Consider the following 25,615-nt stretch of genomic DNA (forward strand, 5'->3'; position numbering starts at 1 on the left):
TTCTCTGTGAATAGTACCGTCCGATCTCACTCATTAATACAGATGTGAAGATTTTGGCCAAGGTCCTGGCGAGACGGCTGAATACGGTTGTCACGGACTTGGTCGGGGCGGACCAGTCGGGGTTTATTCCTGGCCGGTCTACCTCGATCAACTTGCGTAGACTTTTTACCAACCTTCAGACGACTCATGATTCTGTGGGGGCCAGGGTTGTGGTAGCCCTGGACACTCACAAGGCTTTTGATTCAGTGGAGTGGCCTTATCTCTTGGAGGTATTGGCGAAATTTGGATTCGGATCGGGGTTCATAAAATGGGTACAACTTCTATATTATCTCCCTCGCGCCCGTATCAGGGTCAATAATTCCGTGTCTGACTCCTTTCCCATTTTTCGGGGTACTAGGCAGGGGTGCCCGTTGTCCCCGTTACTTTTCGCCCTGGCCATTGAGCCTTTGGCTGCGCAGATCCGCCAGTGTGCGGCTGTTGCGGGCTTTGTGATCAATGGCTTGGAGGAAAAGGTTTCCTTGTATGCGGATGATATGTTGATATATCTAGCGGATCCATATCAATCCCTCCCCACTCTATTGTCCATTATTGATCGCTTCGGTCACTTCTCGGGTTTCCGGGTGAACTGGAGTAAATCTACTCTGTTCCCCCTGGATCCCCAGGTTCTGCCCCCTTCTCTCGCATCATGCCCTCTCCAGGTGGTAGATCGGTTTCGATACTTGGGGGTTGACATTCAACTCCCCTTGTCTCTTTTCCTCCCCAATAATTTAGATCCCTTGGTTGCCCGACTTAAATCTTCGCTACAGCTCTGGTCCCAGCTTCCTCTCACGGTTTTGGGTAGGATCAACATTTTTAAAATGATGTTCCTTCCCCGATTTCTGTATGTGTTGAGTCACTCCCCGATATATGTTACCAAACGTCGTTTCCAGGTCATCGATTCGCTCCTCACTTCATTTATCTGGGGGGGTCGGCCGGCACGTGTGGCCAGAGATGCGTTACAGTTACCTGTATTGGCGGGGGGACTGGCAGCGCCCAACCTACGCCTTTATTATTTTGCATCCCAGTTGGCACACGCACATTGGTGGTTCCATCCCGAGGACAATCATGCTGCGGCGGCTTTGGAGGCGGCTATTTTCACGTCCTATGAATCTCTGCAAAATTTGCTGCACCGTAGATCTACTATGGGCAGGCCGAACACTGCACTTATCTCGGTCACTCTACGGGTTTTTGCGGCTACCGCATTGGGTAAGGCCAACCCTCCGGGGTCGTACTCCCCTAATGCCCCCCTTTGGGACAATCCTCGGTTTCGGGAGTTTTTCGGTCGGGACGACGGTATTTTTTGGGCCCGTCTTGGGGTGAAGTCTGTTGATCACCTGTATGTCCGGGGAACCTTCCGGTCCTTTGCGGACATGCAGTCCACTTTTGCTGTACCATCTACGGCTCATTTTCGCTACCTCCAGCTGAGACATGCGGCGGCTGCGCAGTTTGGCCTCCGGGATGTCTCGCTGGAGCCATCCCCCTTGGAATATCTCCTCTCTGACTCTTCACATGAGAAACTGGTCTCCACATATTATCGTAGGCTTTTGCATTCTAAGTCTAAGCGCTTGGCGGTGGTTGAGTCCCAGTGGCGTGAGAACGTCCCGGACTTGACGGAGGAGGTATGGCATGACGTCCTTCCTGAACAAATCCCGGTCGTAATTTCCTCCAGGGATAGAGTCATACAATTGAAATTCCTGTATAGGGCTTACTACACTCCCCTGTTCCTTCATAAAATTGGTACATTATCCTCCCCTCTCTGCTCTAAGTGCTCTGATGGTGTGGGATCCTTCTTTCACATGTTTTGGGAATGTCCCCCTATCCGTGCCTTTTGGTCAGGGGTGACGGCCTTTATAACTGATATCTCTCAATTGTCCAATGTCTGTGGCCCCCTTCGTTGTCTCCTAGGGTATGTGGATGATGAGGATGCTCCGGCCCGCACGAAACTATTTCTGCGTTTGCTCTTTTTCTATGCTAGGAAAGCTATTGCTCTCCGTTGGAAATCTTCCACACCCCCTGACGTTCCATTTTGGATCTCTATTGTTAATCAGGCTCTGCCTTTGTATAAACTGACGTATGAGGCCAGAGGATGTCCAAAGAAATTCAATTAAAATCTGGTCCTTCTGGGTAGACTCTGATCTTACTGCCTCCTCGGTGTCTGACGCCTCCTAGGCGATGTCTAAAGTGCCTTCTTTTGCTCCGCATGTGTCGTTATATATTGCTTATAATAATGTGTTACCCCCCTTTATACCACGATTACTGGGTATTCTCTGTACTGTGGTTCTATTTTGTTAGATGATTGGAGAGGATGCTTTGTATGTTCTGTATCCTCTCTTTTATGTTGCACTGCCATTTTTCTTTTGGTGTACTGTGTTTTGTTTGTTTAATAAAAACCTTTAAAAAAAAAAAAAAAAAAACTTTGAGCATGCTTCCCTGATACATTGTCTGTTTGTGTACACTTGTTTTGCTGATTTGTTAGGTTTAGATGAGGATGCAGAAGATGAAGATTTATTTGAGACTGAGTTTCGACAGTACAAAAGAACCTATTACATGACAAAAATGGGAGTGGAGGTTGTGTCAGAGTGAGTATATGAAATTTTGCTTTAAAACTTTTAAATAGTACATATCAGTCTCACCCAGAACACTTGCCCCCTCAAATAACCTTTACTGCTGTGAGCTTTGTTATCTTTGAGCTACAGTTGTAAAAAAACAGACCCGAACTAGGGTCGTACAGATGACAAGGAGATCAAAATCAAATGCAAAATGATGCCTAGTGTAAAATCAAAAATGTGTTTTTATTTCTTTAAAGGCCAAATAAGATGTTATTTGTACCACAGATACATATTTATTAAGATGGGTTAAAAATAAACTCTTTGTTGCCTGTTTCCACAACCTTGATTCTTTTGACAGCTGTAAAAATTACAGTTTAAATCTGATTGGCATTGTTGGACAACAGTGACTGGTTTTATTTAACACCGTCTTCCTTTCCTTCTTTTCTTTCTTCCTTCTTTCCCTCCTTTGAAACTCCAACTCTCTTATATCACTGCTGAAGACCTATTCCTCTAGATCAGTGATGGTGAACCTTGGCACCCCAGATGTTTTGGAACTACATATCCCATGATGCTCAACTACACCTCAGAGTGCATGAGCATCATGGAAAATGTAGTTCCAAAACATCTGGGGTGCCAAGGTTCGCCATCACTGCCCTAGATCTTTTTTTTTTTTTTAACAATACCCCCTAAACATATCATTTTCACTGCAGTCTTCTAGTTGATCTGGTAAAATGAGGGTCTTTCCTCTTTCTCAGCTGTGGCAGAGGTCAGCTTTCCTCCTGGACTGAACAGTGCTTAGGTAATGACATGTGAGCATCACTTTGTCCTGCAGTACTGTGAGCCCAAACTGCATGATGATCTACCCCAAGGGAGTATTTCAGTGACAAGCAGGACTCACAAGAACTGGGTAGAAATGTGCTGTCATTCAACCTAAAAGAGGGCCAGCAGCGTTGTATGGTAGAGAAAACGGGGGTTGGCCTTACAGTGTAAAGGAGACATGTAGCATTTGGAATTTTTTCAATCCTTTAAAGAAAAAATAATAAATAAAAAAAAAAATGTGAATTCCACTTCAAGAAACTTGAATGTGCCCTCACAGCAGTGACTTCCACCCCTACCAAACTGCTCGGTATGAGGTTGTAATAAGACAATGGAAGCTGAAAGCAAACTTAATGTGCTTAGCTTTTTATGTTTTATGTGTTTTATCTATTACATAGTGTTGTGGTGATCCCTTTGCCATTTATTAAATGTTTATTTGTCAGACAAAAGTTGTACATACAATTTCTGCCTTCCCTCCATTCCAGCACTGTTGCCTCCACTAGACTCGCTAATATACAGCACATCTGGGAGTTTTGGATGCCAGTCTCTGGGGTTCCTTCCTTTTACTGCTGTAGTGATGTAGGGGGCAAGAGGATTGAACCCGAGCGGTTGGAGCAAAATCTAGGTGCTCTTTCTGGGTTTGCCTTAATGTATTTATAATGGCTCCCTGCAATATTGCACTGGACTGCCGCTAGTGATGAACTGGCTGGCAATTGATGTAACCTTCCCTGGACAAGTGTTGTCTTCATATCCCTTTTTCTCTCTTATCTGTGCAGTTTGTCTGCTGAGCACTGCTGTGCCCTACCTCCTTCATCACTCTTCTAATCAAACTTCTTCCTCATTATATATATCATTGGTTAGCTCCACCTGATAGTATATGCCTGCTCAATGGTTCCCCTAGGACCCTCTTTGCTGTTTTGTGCTTTTTCATTATTGGAATGCAAGAATTGAAACATATGAACATACAGAGATTTCCAAGTCTGAAATTATTACTTTTTCTTATTACTCTTTTAGTGAGTTTCTGGCTGAACAAGCTGAATGTTATGTCCTGGCTATACAGTGGATTTTGCACTATTACTACCATGGGGTCCAATCCTGGAGCTGGTGAGTGGAAAAAGTTTTATTCTTAGTGATGCAGCATTCCTGTGTGTGTCTAGTACACAACTGAAAAAGACCTAGTGTAGTCTCCATGGCTATGTAGTATATTGGAATGTAGACATCTCTTTGTTGGAAGCACACAGACATGAAGAGAAGATTAACTCTCATTGTCTGCTCTGACATTATTATAGACCTTATATTCACTCTCTCTCAGAATATTCTATGCAGAGTATTTCACTTTGAAGTGAAAGGCGATTATGTTTTTTGCATATTATAAAATTGCAATGAGCCAGTTCAGCCAGGCTGGGTTTAAATAATGAAGTAACATTCAGTGTTTTTATCTTTGTGTCTCTGAAGTTCTTTGATTTAACTGAAATAAAATTTCTTATTCTCTACTTATTGTAAAACTATAACTTTTTTTTTTTTTTTTAACAATTTCACATGTATATAAAACCTAAAAATGATTCAGCGCTACCAAATAGTACAGAAACCGATTAATAAACAGTGAATCACATAATGCACAAGCCCAAATGGATATGTAAATAATACACCATGAAGTGCTCTATTGTGTAGTGCAAACAACTATAAATAATTAAAAATCTTACAATACATAGATATTATAATAACATTAATATTAGTAATAACTATACAATCAGAGTGACCAAAAACACAACAATTCCATATAATGGTTCATGTGTTACAGAAAGCCCTGTATAAAAATTTGCATACATTTAAAAACTCTAGATGAAAAATAGTGAGTCCGAAATGAACAGAATGTGTTAAAAAAAGAATCTGCTTCATAAGTCCCATGCACCATGCTGTGACTGTGCACATTAAATCAAATATGTGAATCTCTAAATCAAAGATGATGGACTGACAGACACACCACTTGTGCATCACATAGTAACTGGATTTAGGCTAGCACACATTGACCTTTAGATGTACTCAAACTGTTCTGCAATGCTGTTTGTTATGCAGCCTCCGAACTGTACAGATGTAGGTTGTCAAGCCAATTTTTATAGTAATCTTATGCCTTTCAATCTAGAAGGTGCTTTGGGAGTACCATAACATTTATGTAAACCCTAATGGTCCTTTCACATGGGCATCATCCAATCAGATTTAGTTTACATCAGATGATATATCAGATTTCAGTTTTTCATCCATTTTTACATCAGTTTTTTTTTTTTTTACATCTGCCAGGTGACATTCTTAACCACTTGAATCCTGGAGCCATTTTTTTTTTTTTTTTTTTTTTTTAATTTTTTGGTAACATGATTAAAAAATTATTTAAGGCCTCAAGATTACTTAAAGTATAACTATAGGCAAACTTTTTTTTTTCCATTTTAGATAGAGAAAGGCCCCTTTCACACGGCCGCTCCGTTTTATTTCTCCGCTCTGGCACTTTTTTTTTTTTTCACGGACACGTATGTCCGCATATCATCCCATCCGTTTGCGGATGATATACGGACATAATGTATGTCTATGGGGATTGCGGATGTCAGTGGATGACACCGCTGACATCCGGACATCCGATTTTGCATCCGTTCCGTTTTTTAAATGGAAGAAAAATAGGGTTCTGTTCCGTTCCAAAAAACGGAACAGAACTGAAAGGACGCAAATCGGATGTCAGCGGATGGTCATCCGCTGACATCCGCAATCCCATTGACATGTATTATGTCCGTATATCACCCGCAAACGGATGGGGTGATATACGGACATACAGAACGCCCGTGTGAGAGGCCTAAGGAAGAGTTATAACCCCTTTAAGGTTTATTTTTGCTTTCTTGGAGATAGCCAAAACAGAAAGTGAGGAAATTCCTGTGAATTAAGGGAATCTCTTGTGGACCCCAGGTCACCAAAAGCTTCCCCCTCTATTACTTATATAGGGACAACCCAAAATGTGGAATTCTCTTTACTTTTAATTGTAATGGTAAACAAGACTAATCCTTAACTGGGACACAGACGGGAAAAAAAAAAAAACTGATCGGTGCTCAAATCCCTTTCCCCTCTATCCAAAACCCCAAAAAAAATTTTTGCCTTTAGTTATATTTTAAAACTCCCAAACATTATATATTTTCTGAAAGCGGATACCGTAGAGTATACAATTGTGGTAGTTCCAATTTTTTTTTGTCACATGATTTTAGCACAGCGGTTTTTGAAACGCAAAATTTAATTAAAATACACCAATGTTAATTTTAGCCAATTATCCAATTTTTTAGTAATATATAAAATATTAAGTTGTTAGATACCCAACATGGCAAGCATGTGTGCGCCTGTGAAACAGCGAAAAAACTTCAATACCCTATGTTTTTCATAGAGAAAGATATAAAAGCCTCTACAGGTCATCAATTTGGAGTCACCCAGCAGCTCTGGTGCTAAAAATATTGATCTCACTAACTTGTAGCACGATTGCCGTTTTTTACGTAGGTACCCCAATGCATGGATTTTTGTATGTATAGGGACCCCCTCCCTATACATACAAAAACTTTTTTTTTTTTTTTCCCCAAAAAGTTTTCAATTTTTGTCAGGGTATCCAAACTTTTGAGCACAACTGTATTTGTTTACTATGACTGTTATTTTTCCCTCTTTCAAGGTACTACCCCTACCATTATGCACCATACTTATCTGATATTCAGAATATCAGTCACTTGAAACTGAAGTTTGATTTGGCAAAACCTTTCATGCCATTTGAACAGCTACTTGCTGTCTTACCTGCTGCTAGTAAAGATTTGCTGCCTCAGGCCTATCAGGTAACTGTTCACTGTCAACCCTAGACTAGTGGTCAGTTTTTTGGCTATGTATGTTTTTTTAACAAGTACATTTTTCCCACAGAGCCTAATGATTAGCCAAGACTCTCCCATTATAGATTACTATCCTCAAGATTTTAAAACTGATCTCAATGGAAAACAACAGGAGTGGGAAGCAGTGGTATTGATTCCATTTATTGATGAGGTATGTTTTTCTTTGGCATGGGTTTTAATCGTTGTATGTTCTTTTCTACAGCTAATCAATTCCTTACTTTCATATTTCAGTTTTCATTTTCTAGTAGAGATTTAATTTTTCTATTGCTGATTTCACTTCACTTACTGGTGTAGGACTGGAGCAGGCCACGGTGGGGTAGAAGGAGGAATGCCCCTGTGGGGTAAAGGTATTCATTTCCTTCCTTGCTCCCTATGGAATACGGTTGCCACCCAGGTATGACTGCTGTTAACATAAGGGCTATGGGTGTATGCCCAAGTTGGGAGTTATCTCAATGAAACATAGGTTTAAGGGGGGTTACCCATAAGGTAAGAGTATTCCGTGGTAATCTGGAAGTAAAGCCAGCAAGAACAGATCTTTGGGAATTTTGAAAGGTTGTCATGTGATATAGAAATCAGTTTTGCCTTCTTATGAAGTCCAGAAAACCATTCCCAGATGGTTGGGGCTTGAGTGGAGCCCCAAAGCACTGGAACACAGAGCTTGGCTGCATTCACCATGTGCATCACCAGGGATCTGAGGTATGATCTCCTGCGGAGAGAAGTATGGCACAGAAGAAACTTGGCTGGAGTGAAATCTAATGTGTATGTGGTGACTGCAGAGATTATATGGTAGCATTAGTTGGATGTGGAAGGTGAGAATTTGTGGATCTGCATTGGGGGTTCTGTATCAGCGCAGTTGTATCTTGTAGCCATTTTCCAGGACTGTCATGTTTACTGAGCCTTTATAGATGAAAGTATGGATGCCTTCCCAGTCCTCCTCGAAAAAGTTTCAAGTCTTTTCCCAGGAGAGAAATGTCTTTCCAGCTTTCGGTGACTGATCACTAACTAAGAGTGCATATATAGTAGTGACCAAATGTTGTAACGGTGTGTTTCTAGAGCACAGGGATACAGGGTGGGTGAGAGGTCGTGACCAGAGGTTGATTCGATCTAGACTGCTGAGGAAATGTTGCTATTGGACATGGGTCCAAAAAAGGAAAGATTGTCTTTGCATTAGAGAGGCAGTAATTCATGGCTCAAAAGTTTACTGAAGTGTTTGGCCAATATCCCCTGATGGGGCCCGATATCAGAAATAAACTGTCTAGACATAAGGCTTGTTGATATTTATTATGCCTTTCTAAAGCAGAACTATAAGTGTGAATCCTCCACCCCTGCAGACTCGACTGCTAGAAGCCATGGATGCCTGTAATAAGCAGCTAACTGAGGAAGAGAGGACACGCAATAGACATAGCGAATGCTTCATGTACTGGTTTGAAAAGGATGATGACTTCAAATACAGTTCTCCATGGCCAGAGAAATTTCAGAGCATCAATTGCTGCCGGGCAAGGTAAAACTGCACTCATTATACAGTTGTGAGTAAAGGTAAAGATGTTCAATAATGCTAGCACCTGACAGTACAATCTTTTAAGAGTTGTGTAAGGTGGACTAGAAAGCAAAAAGGTCCTCCTAATTTTTGTACATTACAACATTACCTTCTTAAAAACAGAGGTTTTGATTGTCTTTTTTTTATCACAAATGCGTAAACCCATGGGCTTTATTTATAGGAATATGTTTCAGGAATTGTGCGGATCGTGATGAAACTTTACAATCTGTTTTTTTTATATGAAGGCAGTTTCATGTTGTGACGGGAGTGTTTGCTTCTGCTAGTGTGTTTGTGTTGGCATTATCTTAAAATGTCATATTACCTACATATATTGCTTAAAGTTTGTGGACACCTGACTATTAAACCTACTAAGAGTAGTATGTAGACACCCCTCAAACTTGAGTTCAGATGTTTCCAGTAAAGCATAGTCTTCTTGCTGCAACATACAAAGAGATTTTAGACTTGTGCATTTCTAAGCTTTGTAGAAATAGTTTAGAGAGGGGCCTTTTCTGTTCCAAAATGACTGTGCACTGGTCACAAAGTTTGTGAACCAGTTTGGTTGGAGGAGCCCTGTGCCTTAAATAGAGCCCTGAGCTCAGTCAGCCCTATTAAGTTAGATAAACTAGAATACTAAGTGTGAGTCAGCTCTTCTCATCCAACATAAGTCCTTGACCTCATAAATGTTCTTTTGGCTGAATGGACACAGGTTCCCCTAAAATCTTTGCTATGGATTAGGATGTCCAGCAAGCTCATATATGTGCAATGATCTGGTGTCTACAACGTAGTGTTGTTATCTTGTTCCTGTTTTCTTGGCAGGAGTAAGAGTATTTCACTGGATGCATGGCACGTGGATATGGTTGATAACAAAATCACAAAAGTGAACAAAAGTGCACTGTATTTTTGTGGCTTCCCAACTCTAAAGCACATCAAACACAGGGTAAGTCCTCCTAACAAAAAGGGCATCGTATTTGTCATGGTTTAGCCATTGTACAGCTAGACTCATTTTATTCCACATATGTTAATGGGTGACTTTTAAGAATTCTTTATTGGATGTTGTTCAGGGCCAGTCTTTTTTTCTCTGCATGAAGATGTGTGTTTTAGCAGGAGTTGTACTTGTGCAATTTCTACATTTACCCTTGATTATTAGAAATCTGTTAATGGCACGATATGTGTTTCATTTTTGTCAGTTCTCTCTGAAGAAAACAGGAGTACAGGTTTTCCAGCAGACTAGTAGAGGAGAAAATATGATATTGGAGATAGTGGTTGATGAAGACTCTGATAATACTGTAAGTATGTTTGGTGTATATTAGACCACTCTAGTTGATTGTCTTGTAAAATGACACTTATTTTCCTATGTGCCTTTTTTCTTTAGAATGTGGAATCTGTGGCCTCAGCAGTTCTTGGAAAATCTGTATTTGTTAACTGGCCCCACCTTGAAGAAGCACGAGTTGTTGCAGTGTCAGATGGAGATGCGAAGTATGTAAATATTAGACAATACTTGCATTCCACAGCATAAACATTTTTTGTGTTTCTTTGCAGTAGCAAATGTATAATGCTAGGTTTACATCTGTGTGGGTGATTCCAGCTACAGGTGCACCTGTTCCCGCAAACGCAACCACCCACACAGTAAAACGCAGGAGAAATGTGCGTGTGCCATTAATCCTAATGGGACACAGCATGCACTGGAAATTGCTCCCACACTGAGAACCGCATTGCACTTGCAGTTCATGTGCAGGCTCCAATTCCAAAAATGCAGTAGGTACCTTTTCCCTGCGTTTCTGGAGGCATGGCCACACATTCAAATAAAAGGGCTGAACCTAATCAGTTTGAACCAGGTATTAAGCCTAGTACACCCTGCTAGTTTTTTTTTTTTTGTTCCAACTAGCGGGTGAACGGAAAAAAAACTGACAGCTCAGGTCGGAGCCGCTGTACTAACAATCCAATGTTAGTACAGTGATCTCCCCTGCTGTTCTATTGTGTCCTGACAGGGGATGCCACCCCCCCCCCCCCCCCAGCCAGAATGTGTGGTTAGGAGGGTAGAAATGTGCTTTGTTGCAGTGGGCAATTGGTACCTTGTATAGTGTTGTTAATTTTATAAAGAAGGCAGCTCCAACAAACTAGCCAATGGAAAGGTGCAGGGGACAGGTGGAATTAGGCCAGAGGCTGACTACATAATCTGTGGTTGATATCAGCATAATAGAACACCCCTGGGTTGTGGGGCTTTCAGAATCGTCTAAATATACTGTAAAGGTGTGGGTAGATATGCGAAGTTGCCTGCTTAAACCACATCCTGCCCAGCCTACAGCAAAATGAAGGCCGGGTAGTGGCTTCATTATCCTGACTGGGTGTCATATGATTTCCAGCAGAATAAGCTGCCCACGAGGGCGCACAGCGCAGCAATCGGTAGTTTGGTGTGTTGCTCTAACACATCTCCTCTCTGATCTTGGTAAAGAGCCTAGGCCTAGGCTCTTTAGCATGTGATCATCCAATCACAGCTGATCACATCGTAACCAGGAAGTGCCAGTTATCAGCTTTTCCTCTATTCGCACTGACAAGGTGCAAGTAGAGGAGAGCCGATAAGAGGCTCTCCTGATGGGGGGGTCTGCGCACTGATTATCAGTGCAGACCCATCAAGGATTCTCACAAGTGCCCACTAGGGATGCCAGTCAGTGCCCACCAGCGATGCCAATCAACACCCATCAGTAATGCCTGTCAGTGCCTCCTCATCAGTGCCGCATATCAGTGCTGCATATTAGTGCCTCATCATTGCCTTTCAGTGCAGCCTTATCAGTGCCCGTCAGTGAAGGGGAAAACTTACTTATTTACCAATTTTTATAACAAAAACAAAGAAAACCTTTTTTTTTTTTTTATTAGTTTAGCAAAAAAAAACAGGGGTGATGGGGATTAAATACCACCATAAGAAAGCTCTATTTGTGGGGGGGGGGGGGGGGATTAAAAAAAATATCCCAATATTCAATCAAAGTCTCTCAATTAAATGTATAATAAAATATTTTCTCATGGGATCCTCACCGGATGACTAGACCCTTCCTGAACCTGGGTCCAATAAAGCTTGCTATGTCAAACATGGCAATGAGGTCAATTAACTAAACACAAATATACTGTGCACTGCAAGTGCCCTTGGAAGTGCAGTTGGTCTCGATCTAAGGGGAAGCTCTGCTGATTTCTATAATCCAATCATGTGCAAGCGACAATGCTGTTTTTTATTTTCCTTGCATGTGATGAGTATTCTTTGCAAAGTGAAGCTTTACCTCATTTACTATACTCTGGAGCAAATGCACTTGCAGCGCACAATATATTTTCCTTTAGTAAATTAACCCCAATATATCTTGTTTAGATTTCATCTGCTTCCTCTGTTTTTAGTATTCTCACCACATTAAGGTGCCATGTCTTATAAACATAAAAACAAAAACATTTATAGTGTAGTATGCTATGAGTGGCAATATTCCCACTTCAGCTCAATTGTGCTTACAATCATGTGAGTAAAGTGTGCTTCAAATCAGTGCTCTTCTATTCAGGCCGCTTTCCCCTTCATTTACCTTACCCAATAATTACACTTTGGCATGTTATTTACAAAAATGTGAGCAGAATTAATTTTTGGTAAATAATAAAGTCTATAATAATAAGAGAAGAATTTGGACTTTTATCTAATTTCTTCTAGAGGATTCACACAACAGATTTTAGTGTTTCTAAACGAAAGCCCTCGGGCACCAATAACGGGCTGTGTACTCCACACCTTTTGAAATAATTACAGATGATTCCATGTCCCTGCTTCCTTTAAACTTCTTCTTGTAAGTGCCTCTGGAAAACATGACTTGTTATTGCTCTCCAAAGAAGAAATTGCAAACTACTGACCTAAAATTCGAAAACAAATTTAGGGATGCTGGCTTTGGTTTAGACTTGTCTTAATTGATTGGATATGTAATTTTAGATTGTTTTCTGCCATTGATTTCAGATTTTATTTGGAAGATCCTCCTGGAACTCAGAAGCTTTACACTGGTGGAGCTGTGCCACCTACAAAATTAATTTATCTTGCTGACAAGGAAAGAAACATCTGGGTGAAGGAAGTACAGGGAATCTCTGAACAGTGAGTTTAAACAAAAAAAAAAGTATATTCATTAGTATTGTAAATGTATTAGATAAGTGAAAAAGCAGGCGCTGGTAATCAGTGTGTGTTAGGGGGTATTAGATTGTCTACACCAATCAATTATGTCCCTAAGGATAAACCTCGTTTACCAATAAACAAACAAATGGTGGACTTTAAAATCATCTATAATACCATAATGTGAACCATTTGTAATAACAACCTAGTAAAAAGGTGAAATATATATCTCTGTGTCTATATAAAATTAATTACTTTTAGTGATAATAAAATTGCAATTAGTGACATTTGTGTTATAAAACCTTATATGACATAAAAACGCGTGTAATTCGCAATAAAATCTGTAATTCATTTGTATTTTTGTGCAATATGTGAAAGAAAGTCTGTGGTAAATCGCAATTAGTGACACTTGTGTTATAAAACCTTGTGTGACATAAAAACGCATGTAATTAGCAATAAAATCTGTAATTCATTTATAATTTTGTGCAATAGCTGAAAGAAAGTCCGTGGTGATTAAATAAAATCTTCAAAGTGCTTTTGTGCTCCAATTTGTGCTCTTGATAAAATTTAGCAATATTTGCTTCTTACCAGATGGCTTTAGGCCACAAGGACCTAGATCGCTTTTGATCCCTTTAAGGATAGATCAATCCTCCACCGAGTTTATCCAATCCAGGGATAGGTGGTAGATGTTACAATCTGGATCTGGACCGCAGGATAGGGTCTCAAGCAGATGTATATGGGAAAATACGATAGGGAAGCCAAAATATAGTGTAAATCCGTTTTTTATTATAGTGAAAAAATAAAAGATAAAATTGGCTGCTTACAGTGTGTAGTGCCTTCTCTGGCTTCACACTGGTGGTCTGTAAACCGGAAACTGAGTTAACCAGCGACGTCATTTCCTGCTTTGGTCTGGAACACACGCCACCGCTGCCACACTAAAGGGGCTGGGAAGGAAACTGTATCCTATTACAGAGCACCAGAGTGGTCACTTCCATACACCCTAAACATATTGTGCCAGGAGAAGGCACTACACACTGTAAGCAGCCAATTTTATCTTTTATTTTTTCACTATAATAAAAAACGGATTTACACTATATTTTGGCTTCCCTATCGTATTTTCCCATATACATCTGCTTGAGACCCTATCCTGTGGTCCAGATCTAAATTGGAACATCTACCACCTAACCCTGGATTGGATAAACTCGGTGGAGGATTGATCTATCCTTAAAGGGGAAAAAAGCGATCTAGGTCCTTGTGGCCTAAAGCCATCTGGTAAGAAGCAAATATTGCTGAAATTTATCAAGAGCACAAATTGGAGCACAAAAGCACTTTGAAGATTTTATTTAATCACCACGGACTTTCTTTCACCTATTGCACAAAAATATAAATGAATTACAGATTTGATAGATTTTATTGCTAATTACATGCGTTTTTATGTCACACAAGGTTTTATAACACAAATGTCACTAATTGCAATTTTATTATCACTAAAAGTCACCAATTTTATATAGACACAGAGATATAGATTTCACCTTTTTACTAGGTTGTTATTACAAATGGTTCACATTATGGTATTATAGATGATTTTAAAGTCCACCATTTATTTATTTATTGGTAAATGAGGTTTATCTTTAGGGACATAATTGATTGGTGTAGACAATCTAATACCCCCTAACACACCTGGAACACACACTGATTACCAGCGCCTACTTTTTCACTTATCTACTACTTGTATTTTTTTGGCACACCACCATTAAAATAAAGGGCAGCAGGTTTTTGCATTACATCAAGGGCCAAAACATTAAAACCAGACGCCTTCACCATCTATAATCTATTGTAAATGTATGTATTATATTTCCCTAATAATATAAACGTTCATGGGTTTTTCACTACAGTTTTGTATTTCCTCTAGAGATTATACCTTATGCTGAGTTTTGTTTCGCCAGTTGTATATTTCTTGTCCAGGAGCGATTTCACAGCCAACACTCATGAGCAGACAAAATAAATGTGCTTTCTCTATCGCTCATTGACAGACGTAGTCCTCGGTGATACAGCACCTTCGGGTTATGTTGCCTCCACAGGAGCAGGACTAGACAGGAAATTAAAATGCTCTGGCCACACCCTAGGGGCAGTCCCAGAGGGTATATCCTCTCTCTCTCTGCCTCAGCAAATCAGTTATTTTCTGTCTAGTTAGGAGTAAGGACCTAGATACCTTGCTGGGATCTTCGGTCCTGGCAAGATTTTTTTCTTAAAAAGATTTTTTAGACAACTTTTTTCTCCAGTGTTCCTGTGAGATCTTCAAGCAAGAAAGCTGAACTGGGCGACGGGCTGGATGTTGAGATCCGGTGGTCACCCCAGTTCAGCCTACGAGCGCGTGCAGGCCATAGCTCCGCGCTGGGTCGGCCGCGACAAAGTCCCATTAAGGGACTGACCCCGCGAGTTAAACGTCTCGCTGAAACGCCAAAGACCATGAGTCACGGCGTCCGTATTGGTCGACAGCCCTCCCGCCCCGGTGGAGAGGGGTACTGTCAGGAGTTGGTGCCCGCCTGGTTCCGGTATGGTGAGTAGTATGTTCCCCCTTTTCCCCCTGACGGGTCTTGTGGTGAACGCGGGCCCCTCTCTGTATGGTAAGATAGAGTCCCCCTCTATCCTATAACATGGCACAGATCCCCCTACTTTGAGTGTGATTTTATGTGCAAAAAGCCAGGAGGCTTGGTTTGTGTTATATTCTCCGTGTTGGGAGCTAACAATCTAATTGTATACATGTTTAAAAGATTGTAATCAGTGGCAGTCTGGGAATCTTACTGTGATAAGAATAAGGTACCTACCAGTCAGAAGCCACGGACATGTAGACTGCCTTCCTAGTCAAATCTCCAGCTATAGCAGTCCTTCCGAACGGCCATGAGGTCCGCCAGGGCCGGTACCGCCAACCACGCCAAAAATCCCCATGCAGAGATAGTGTTGTGTGCCCTGCAGCACACCGCTATTCGGTACAGGCCGCCGCCATTTTTTTTGCTGGATTGCACGAGCCGCCATTTTGGCGTAGCCTCGTGTCTCCAGCATGGGGGCGGCCATGTTTGAGGTGATCCAAACACCTCGTGGAGCTAGGGGAGGCGCCGGAAGGCGTGCAGAGGGGCGGAGCCGCCTCCTTTCTTCCTGGGCAGCCAGCCAAAAGACTTCCTATTTGTCAAGACAGCGCTGTAACCTGTTGCAGTTAAACTCTGAGCATCAAGTGGTGAGCCTGGGGGTCTATCTCTCTCTCTCTCTCTCTCGATCGATAGGGATCCCTAGCAGGTAACACTAAGGGGCTTTTGTGGCGCTGGGGGTCTGTGAAAAAAAAAAAAAAAAAAAAAGTTTTTTATTTTTGAATTATATTATCCGGGAAGTTACTGGAATAATCATGGACCCTGCCACACAAATTCCCCCACCTGTTTCCCTCGAGGGGGCCACGGGACCCGCCGGTGCACAGAGTGTAGAGGCATTTACAGCAATTTTGGAGTCTATGGTGGCTCGGGTGGAGGCGGCCTGTCAGGGACGAGGGTCAAGGAAGCGACCCCCGCCTACCCCTATATTATCTGACACCTCTGACTCAGATTCAGAGATGGTCACTGCAGTTGCAGGTCCCTCTGCAAGGGCTGTTACCTCAGGTAAAGCTCCCTCAGACAGTGAGGAGGACGTTTCTTCTCCCGCTATAATTCAGGAAGAAGCATTGGTGGACGCACTAGTTGTGGCAGTGCAGGAAACCTTAAAACTTGAGGTTTTACCGGCAGAAGCAACTGATACAGAGATTCCTTTTGGTACTAACAAGCCCATCAAAACGGTGAAGGTTTTTCCTGTACCCAAGTGTTTTGGTAATAAGATTAAAGGAGAATGGGAGCATTCTATACGTACCTTTACTATTTCCAAGCGTATTGCTAGACGCTATCCGTTTGAGGAATCCATCATTAAGAAATGGACGGTACCACCAGTGGTGGATCCACCTATTTCCAGGCTGAATAAAGCCACGGTTATCCCAGTAGAGGACACTTCGTCCTTTAAGGATCCGGTGGATCGAAAGATGGAAGCAGAGTCCCGCACCATCTTCTCTCTGATAGGGTCAGCATTTAGACCAGTAATTGTTATTGGTCTAGTTTCCCAGACACTTACGGGATGGGCGAGATTGGTACGCCAAGACCTTAGGGGAAAAGATATTCCCCAGGATACATCTGATTTGATGGAACAGATTATACAAGGGCTACAGTTTATCTGTGACGCAGCCTTGGACACTACTCCCCTATTAGGGCATGCATCTATGTCAGCGGTCATCCTCAGACGTGTGCTGTGGTTAAAATGCTGGTCAGCTGACCTAGGTTCCAAAAAGACCTTGACGAATCTCCCCTTTCAGGGGAATCGTCTATTTGGGGCCACCCTAGATGAAATCATTAAGGATGCCACTGGGGGCAAGAGCACTTTTTTGCCACAGGCTGCTAAAGCTAAGGGACCTCGCAACAAGCGAGGACCTTTTCTTTACCGCCCATAAAGGGTTCGCACGCCCGGCTGGAACAAGCGGGAAAGGCAAGACTCCTCCAGGAGGGTTCAAGAAAGGCTGGTCGGACAAACAGAGGACCAACTCAGCCAAACCCGAAGCAAAGGAGTACACAGCCTGAAGGTGCGCCCCCACCCGGTTTGAGGGTGGGGGGACGTTTTCACCGGTATTCAGGACATTAGATCGAGCATCAACTACTACTACCGGTGCGATTCTTCCCTTCCAACATTTAAGTACTACAGGGAGCGGTAGTCACCGTTCCCTGAATAGATCTTTTCCTTTACCTTTTCCTAAGATTAGTCTCAATTCCCCACAGAAATCGGATCTGGTTGACCAGACAGGCCAAGAAGCCTCTAGCCGGGTGACTTCGGTCCCTGAGGTTCAACCAGAAAAGATCACCCTTCCTGATAGCAATCAGGTATCTGATAAATGTGTGGGAACAGAAAACGACCAGACTTTCTCGGATGGTCGGGGCCAGATAGCTCTAGGGACGCCTGGTTCAGATCCAGTCAGCACCAGTGGTCCTAGAAATTCTAGGCTGGCCTCGTCAAGCCGGCCTGGCCGACTTGGACAGGCTAGTCGCAGACGTTCCGTGGGAACTTCGTCTCAGGGAGTGTCTGTGGTCTCAAGGACCAATTTACCATCGTGCTTTACAGTCGCTGGTTTTAATGGCCTGGCCATTGAGACCCAAGTACTGAAGGACAGAGGTTTGTCAGCTTCAGTCATTCCTACCCTTATTAAAGCAAGGAAAGCGACTTCCAGCAAGGTCTATTATCACACATGGAAGACTTATATTGCGTGGTGCGAATCTTTAGGATTTCCTCCACGTACCTATTCGGTGACTCGAATATTGGCTTTTTTGCAACAAGGGGTTGAGCAGAAGCTAGCCTTGAGCACCATCAAGGGTCAAGTTTCAGCATTAGCAATCTTCTTTCAGAAACCTTTAGCTACCAAGTCCTTGGTGCGGAATTTCATCCAGGGGGTGCGGCACCTGGCTCCACCAGTCCGCGCGCCCTTACCGCCCTGGGATCTTAATTTAGTTTTGTCGGTTCTACAGAAACCTCCCTTTGAAAACATCAGGGATATTCCCTTGCTTACTTTATCCCAGAAGGTGGCCTTCTTGGTGGCTATCACTTCTGCTCGCAGGGTGTCAGAACTGGCTGCATTATCATGCCAGTCCCCATACCTAGTGATTCATAGGGATAAGGTAGTACTTCATCCTAAGCCATCCTTTCTTCCTAAGGTGGTTTCAGATTTTCATCTGAATGAAGATATTGTACTACCTTCCTTGTGTCCTCAGCCCAAGCATCATCGGGAACATGCGTTGCATTCCTTGGATGTGGTTCGGGCAATCAGAGTATACCTGAAAGCTACGGAATCATTCCGTAAGACGGATTCACTTTTTGTGATCACGGATGGCCCCAGAAAGGGTTTGCCTGCATCTGCCGCGACCATTGCCAAATGGATTAGACAGACGGTGGTACAGGCTTATTCTATTAAGGGTCAGAGTCCTCCGTTCCCTGTTAGGGCGCACTCCACTCGAGCGCTCAGTACTTCCTGGGCCTTTCGCCATCAGGCGTCAGTGGTCCAGGTATGTAAGGCGGCCACCTGGTCGTCGGTACATACCTTTACAAAATTCTATAAAATTGATGTGACGGCATCGGCGGATGCCTCATTTGGCCGCAAGGTTTTGCAGGCCGCAATTTGAGGAGACCGGTGGTCTACCTCGAGAGTTTTTTTCTGTTTGAAAAATGTCTTTTTTGTTGAGTCTCATCATTAAGGATGAGCATTGTAAACTTCTAGTTGGCACCGGTTGGGCCTTCTAGATTGGGATTTGATTTCCATTTTCCCACCCCTCATTTGTGATACTGCTCTGGGACGTCCCGAAGGTGCTGTATCACCGAGGACTACGTCTGTCAATGAGCGATAGAGAAAAATGGATTTTTGTAAAATCTTACCGTAAAATCCTTTTCTCTTAGCTCATTGACAGACGTAGTCCCCGCCCCTCTGTTTTGGAGTTGGGTTGGGTTAAAATCTCTAAAGACTGCTTTTTGACATAACTGATTTGCTGAGGCAGAGAGAGAGAGGATATACCCTCTGGGACTGCCCCTAGGGTGTGGCCAGAGCTTTTTAATTTCCTGTCTAGTCCTGCTCCTGTGGAGGCAACATAACCCGAAGGTGCTGTATCACCGAGGACTACGTCTGTCAATGAGCTAAGAGAAAAGGATTTTACGGTAAGATTTTACAAAAATCCATTTATTTCCTATCAGAGGCTTCTCAACACTAAGCAATTACTGTGTACACTGAGCATTGCTATTCCAACAACTGTAACCCTCTGCACTGTATGGTGCTCCCTAATGTTCCATATCCTGTACATATAGAATACCCCCAACTGTAGCCATATGCCTGTAAAAAAAGAAGTAAGAACAATAACACTTATACCCCAAAGGGGGAGTGTCAATCAATCTCACCCACTCGGCGCTAAGGTGCTAATGTTACATACAATAGCATATATACATAGAGTAATAAACCATCAATAATAAAATTAATTAAAATTGATAATAAAATCACCAATAATCATAAAACCTTTCGGATCTCAGCAGCTGTTTGTTTATATATATATATATATATATATATATATATATATATATATATATATATATATATATATATAAACAATGTAAAACCAGGTGCATACATATAATAAATCACATGCATACACTAACAGCGCTATGATTAATCACATAGTCCATCATGTGACATATTAGATATAGTCCAGCTTGCTAGCATAATCTGCAGTGTCAAAGTCCTTTGTGAGTATTCAAGTGCTCTGGCATAAAAGAAGTGTGAACCAGAAGGTGCCCCTTCACCACACCAGCATGCCCCCCAAACGGTGCCCACGTACCTCACTGAGGGGTAATATGCGCCCAACAAGATATGCTAGGGATGGACAGCCTCAATCTACCAGACCAGGAACCTCCCAAGGTTGACCGCTCACCACAGGAAATATACAGACCGGACCACTCAGATGCTTTTCCTAGCCCAGCTCCGGACTTCTTTAGGAATGCAGGCTGGATCACTCCATATATATCATTTCATGTATAGATAAAAAAGGAGCTTATAGCGTGATTCCATACACATGCAATTATTTATTAAATAAAGCAAAACAATATGCACTCACAAATGCAATCAAATCAATGGCATCAAAGATAAAAAGCTGTTGTCCCGGACCGGGCTACCTGTACGGCTCCCGCCGTCCCGTTGTGGAGCCGAAGTAGCGGCTGAGAACGCCGAACGACTTTCGGGTTCCGACTTCCGGGTTGGTGTGACGTCAGACGTCCGGGACGTAGGGTTGCTATGGTCACCGCGTGTCCACGCCCTAACGCGTTTCGTCATTGGCTGACTTCAACGGAGGGCGTGGACACACGGCGACACCTCTCCTTAATATATCAAGCAAGTAAGGGCGGAAGGACCGCTCAGAGCGGGTCCATTACTGGCAATGCAGGACGCTCTCATCGTCCCTCCCCACTCCTTGAGCATCTCCATTAGCCCACTTGTTTCCAGTTCTCTGACGTCTCGGGCAATATTAACCCTATGGCCTCCGCCAGAAACATGGAACTTGGAGATCAAGGCACGCAAACTAACCACAGTCACGGCCATAAAAACATCTCCATGGTGACCATGCGACATAATTACAATGCAATAAACCTAATTTAGTAATATATCACACATTTATATAAAGATACTTGCAAAACAACTGAGCATATTTTCAACAGGGATAATGCAATGTACCGCCGACTGTTACCTCAGACAGGTACCCACACCCTTCATACGCCATCCCCCCTCCCCAGGGAAGAAGGAATACTACTAGGCCCTTCTAAGAGGTAATTTGGGAACATAGCTCTGCTATTCCCATTGATATTACACCCAGGGGAATTTCTCACTCCTGCCCCCAGCATTAAATCCAGGCACCAGTTCATTTAAGAACTATGTCGGGACAACTAGCTGTAAACAGTCATTGGGGCGATATAAATATCCCCTGGCTTTCAAAATACCATTGAGTCAACATGTATATACACACCTGTACCTCCCATATATCGACTCCATACCACTCCTGTTTTGCAACATTCTTTCTCAAAATATATAAATGTGTGAGAACAATGATTACACACCAATATGAATAATATAATAAAAACATAAATATCTAAAATTTTGACTTATGCACCTCACCCACCCAACTACGGGGGGGGGGGCTTAGCAACCGAAATCCGATCGGGTATTAAAATTTATATATACATATATAATGTCATAGGTGAATCAATCAAAATAAAAAATTATATTAAAATAGACTAAGGTATCAAAACCAGGCCCCACACCTGGTACAGGAACCGAGAGGAACTAAAATTACTCATAAATAAAAACAAGGCATCCCCGAACAGAGAAGGTGCCCCTAAATTCTTTATATGAAGAATATCACAGAATTAATCACACAATCAGCCTACTGGGATCTCAATAGTCGCTAATGAAACAATTGAGATCCAATTCTACGTTGAGTCCTTGGGGCTGGAGTGCATTGGTGAGGTAAATCCAATAGGTTTCTCTCTTGGATATTTCCCTTACCATATTGGAACCTCTCCATGCTTTATCAATTTTCTCTATGCCCCAAAACACCAAACCACTTGGATCCTGATTGTGCTTTTCTTTAAAATGTACAGGCACACTATGGTCTTTGTATCCATTCCGTATGTTGGCAATATGTTCCTACACATGTTTCCCTAAGGTTCTTTTCGTTCGACCTATATAGATCTTATTGCATGGACACAAAAGACCATAAACAACGTGTGTGGACATGCATGTGATACAGTCCTTGATGTCAAAAGTCTTCCCATTCCCTGGGGATACGAAAGAAGTATACCCTCTGAGATGTGTACGAACCTGTCTGCAGGATATACACCTCCTGCAGGCATAAAAGCCTTCTCTGTTATCCCAAAAAAAAGGTGGGTTTCTTTGGAGGGTCCAAGACCTTCTTTACCAATTTATCGCCAAAAGTGGGTGCCTTCCTATAGATGAAGGGCGGATTCGGGGGTAAGACTGCCCCCAAAATCCGGTCCATACATAAGACATTCCAATGTTTCCGGAAGACTTGCTCAACGTCCTTATGTTGTGCATTGAACGTAGAAATAAAGCCCCACTCATGGTGATTATCCGTACTGTTTTCTTTGTTTGGCAGACACGACGCTTGGGAATTTTGTCCCACCTGTCTGATCGTGTCATCCAAAACACTGCCACTATAACCCTTCTCCACGAACCGGTTCTTAATAATACCTGCTTGCTCAAAGAAATCTGCGTCTCCAGTGCAGTTTCTTCGGATACGTAGCAGTTGTCCTTTTGGGATGTTAGTAAGCCACTTCTTATGGTGGCCACTCTGGACAGGTAAGTAGCCATTCCTGTCTGTGGGCTTGAAATGGGCCCGTGTCACCAGTGCAGTGTCTTTTATCAGTATCTCTACATCTAGGTAATGGATCACTACTTTACTCCAATTAAACTCCAGTTTTATGTTATTAGAGTTACTGTTCAGGTATTCAGAAAATTCTTGCAATGAACTCTCTGGACCAGCCCACACGAAGAACAGGTCTATTTTAATATAATTTTTTATTTTGATTGATTCACCTTTGACATTATATATGTATATATACATTTTAATACCCGATCGGATTTCGGTTGCTAAGCACCCCCCCCCCCCCCCCCCCCCCGTAGTTGGGTGGGTGAGGTGCATAAGTCAAAATTTTAGATATTTATGTTTTTATTATATTATTCATATTGGTGTGTAATCATTGTTCTCACACATTTATATATTTTTAGAAAGAATGTTGCAAAACAGGAGTGGTATTGAGTCGATATATGGGAGGTACAGGTGTGTATATACATGTTGACTCAATGGTATTTTGAAAGCCAGGGGATATTTACATCGCCCCAATGACTGTTTCCAGCTAGTTGTCCCGACATAGTTCTTAAATGAACTGGTGCCTGGATTTAATGCTGGGGGGAGGAGTGAGAAATTCCCCTGGGTGTAATATTAATGGGAATAGCAGGGCTATGTTCCCAAATTACCTCTTAGAAGGGCCTAGTAGTATTCCTTCTTCCCTGGGGAGGGGGGATTGCGTATGAAGGGTGTGGGTACCTGTCTGAGGTGGTACATTGCATTATCCCTGTTGAAAATACGCTCAGTTGTTTTGCAAGTATCTTTATATAAATGTGTGATATATTACTAAATGAGGTTTATTGCATTGTAATTATGTTGCATGGTCAACATGGAGATGTTTTTATGGCCGTGACTGTGGTTAGTTTGCGTGCCTTGATCTCCAAGTTCCATGTTTCTGGCGGAGGCCATAGGGTTAATATTGCCCGAGACGTCAGAGAACTGGAAACAAGTGGGCTAATGGAGATGCTCAAGGAGTGGGGAGGGACGATGAGAGCGTCCTGCATTGCCAGTAATGGACCCGCTCTGAGCGGTCCTTCCGCCCTTACTTGCTTGATATATTAAGGAGAGGTGTCGCAGTGTGTCCACGCCCTCCGTTGAAGTCAGCCAATGACGAAACGCGTAGGCGTGGACACGCGGTGACCATAGCAACCCTACGTCCCGGACGTCTGACGTCACGCCTACCCGGAAGTCGGAACCCGAAAGTCGTTCGGCGTTCTCAGCCGCTACTTCGGCTCCACAACGGGGTGGCGGGAGCCGTACAGGTAGCCCGGTCCGGGACAACAGCTTTTTATCTTTGATGCCATTGATTTGATTGCGTTTGTGAGTGCATATTGTTTTGCTTTATTTAATAAATAATTGCATGTGTATGGAATCACGCTATGAGCTCTTTTTTTATCTATACATGAAATGATATATATGGAGTGATCCAGCCTGCATTCCTAAAGAAGTCCGGAGCTGGGCTAGGAAAAGCATCTGAGTTGTCCGGTCTGTATATTTCCTGTGGTGAGCGGTCATCCTTGGGAGGTTCCTGGTCTGGTAGATTGAGGCTGTCCATCCCCAGCATATCTTGTTGGGCGCATATTACCCCTCAGTGATGTACGTGGGCACTGTTTGGGGGGCATGCTGGTGTGGTGAAGGGGCACCTTCTGATTCACACTTCTTTTATGCCAGAGCACTTGAATACTCACAAAGGACTTTGACACTGCAGATTATGCTAGCAAGCTGGACTATATCTAATATGTCACATGATGGACTATGTGATTAATCATAGCGCTGTTAGTGTATGCATGTGATTTATTATATGTATGCACCTGGTTTTACATTGTAGCCATATGCCTGATCACACCCTTCACACACCTCCCTGTACATCACTTCCCCACTGCTCCACCTTCATGCAATGTCCTCTGCAACTATAGCCATCTGGTCAATTTTAGAAATGTTGCCACCATCACAACAGTGTAAATCCAAGCTTATTTACCCTTCTACACTCTCTGGTAACTTTACCATCACTACAACAGTGCAGCTCTCACTCACCCTCTCTGTATCTGCACCAGTGCCTGTCTGGCCACATCTGCTCCATGCTTTTTTGTTTTTTATGCAGTATTAATTGCTGCAGCAATGGTAAAAATATCCTGTGTCAGCAGCGTGCCACTTAGTGGTCCGGCTCTCTAGTGTGATGCTAGCACAGGCTATTTTAACCCTTACTTGCAAAACATAGTACTGTTAAAAATTTAAAAAGAAGGCACAGTTATTACTGTTTAGTAGCATCACATTAATAATCTAGAAAAAAAAATGTAATTTTTAGGGAAAAACTTTCCTCTTCCTGAATATGCACATTTTAGCTATTATAGTCAATTTACTTTTTTCAGCACTATTCATGTATTATATGTTTATTATAAGATACCAAAGAAGAAAAGGAGTTATCATCAATGACACATCGGTGCTGTTGTATGCTCAACTGCTTACTGGACGTCGTTATCAGATAACACAAAATGGAGAGGTTTACCTGGAGAAGCAGTGGTCCAAGCAGGTACTCCCTTTCGTACACCAGGCAGTTGTCAAGGTGAGCAGAGTATTTAATATGCAACATTGTTCTTGGGAAATTACACCTAATTATTATGTGTTTTTTATAAATGCAGACTAACTTA

The 25,615-nt window shown here is 42.5% G+C and overlaps 1 protein-coding gene across 3 annotated transcripts in view; it reads left to right on the plus strand.

Moving 5' to 3' along the window:
• XRN1 (5'-3' exoribonuclease 1) overlaps positions 1-25,615 on the plus strand; it is a 223,576-nt gene that overhangs the window by 63,810 nt on the left and 134,151 nt on the right. For all 3 annotated transcript variants that reach the window (XM_082248988.1, XM_082248987.1, XM_082248989.1), the window contains exons 12-21: positions 2,516-2,618; positions 4,419-4,508; positions 7,096-7,252; positions 7,335-7,454; positions 8,635-8,804; positions 9,657-9,777; positions 10,028-10,126; positions 10,213-10,316; positions 12,814-12,945; positions 25,368-25,530. In XM_082248988.1, the coding sequence (XP_082105114.1) occupies positions 2,516-2,618; positions 4,419-4,508; positions 7,096-7,252; positions 7,335-7,454; positions 8,635-8,804; positions 9,657-9,777; positions 10,028-10,126; positions 10,213-10,316; positions 12,814-12,945; positions 25,368-25,530 (1,259 nt within the window). The remainder of the gene's footprint in view (positions 1-2,515; positions 2,619-4,418; positions 4,509-7,095; positions 7,253-7,334; positions 7,455-8,634; positions 8,805-9,656; positions 9,778-10,027; positions 10,127-10,212; positions 10,317-12,813; positions 12,946-25,367; positions 25,531-25,615) is intronic.

Source organism: Pelophylax lessonae, assembly GCF_965119305.1.
Source record: "Pelophylax lessonae genome assembly, chromosome: 3".
Taxonomy (NCBI): Eukaryota; Metazoa; Chordata; class Amphibia; order Anura; family Ranidae; genus Pelophylax; species Pelophylax lessonae.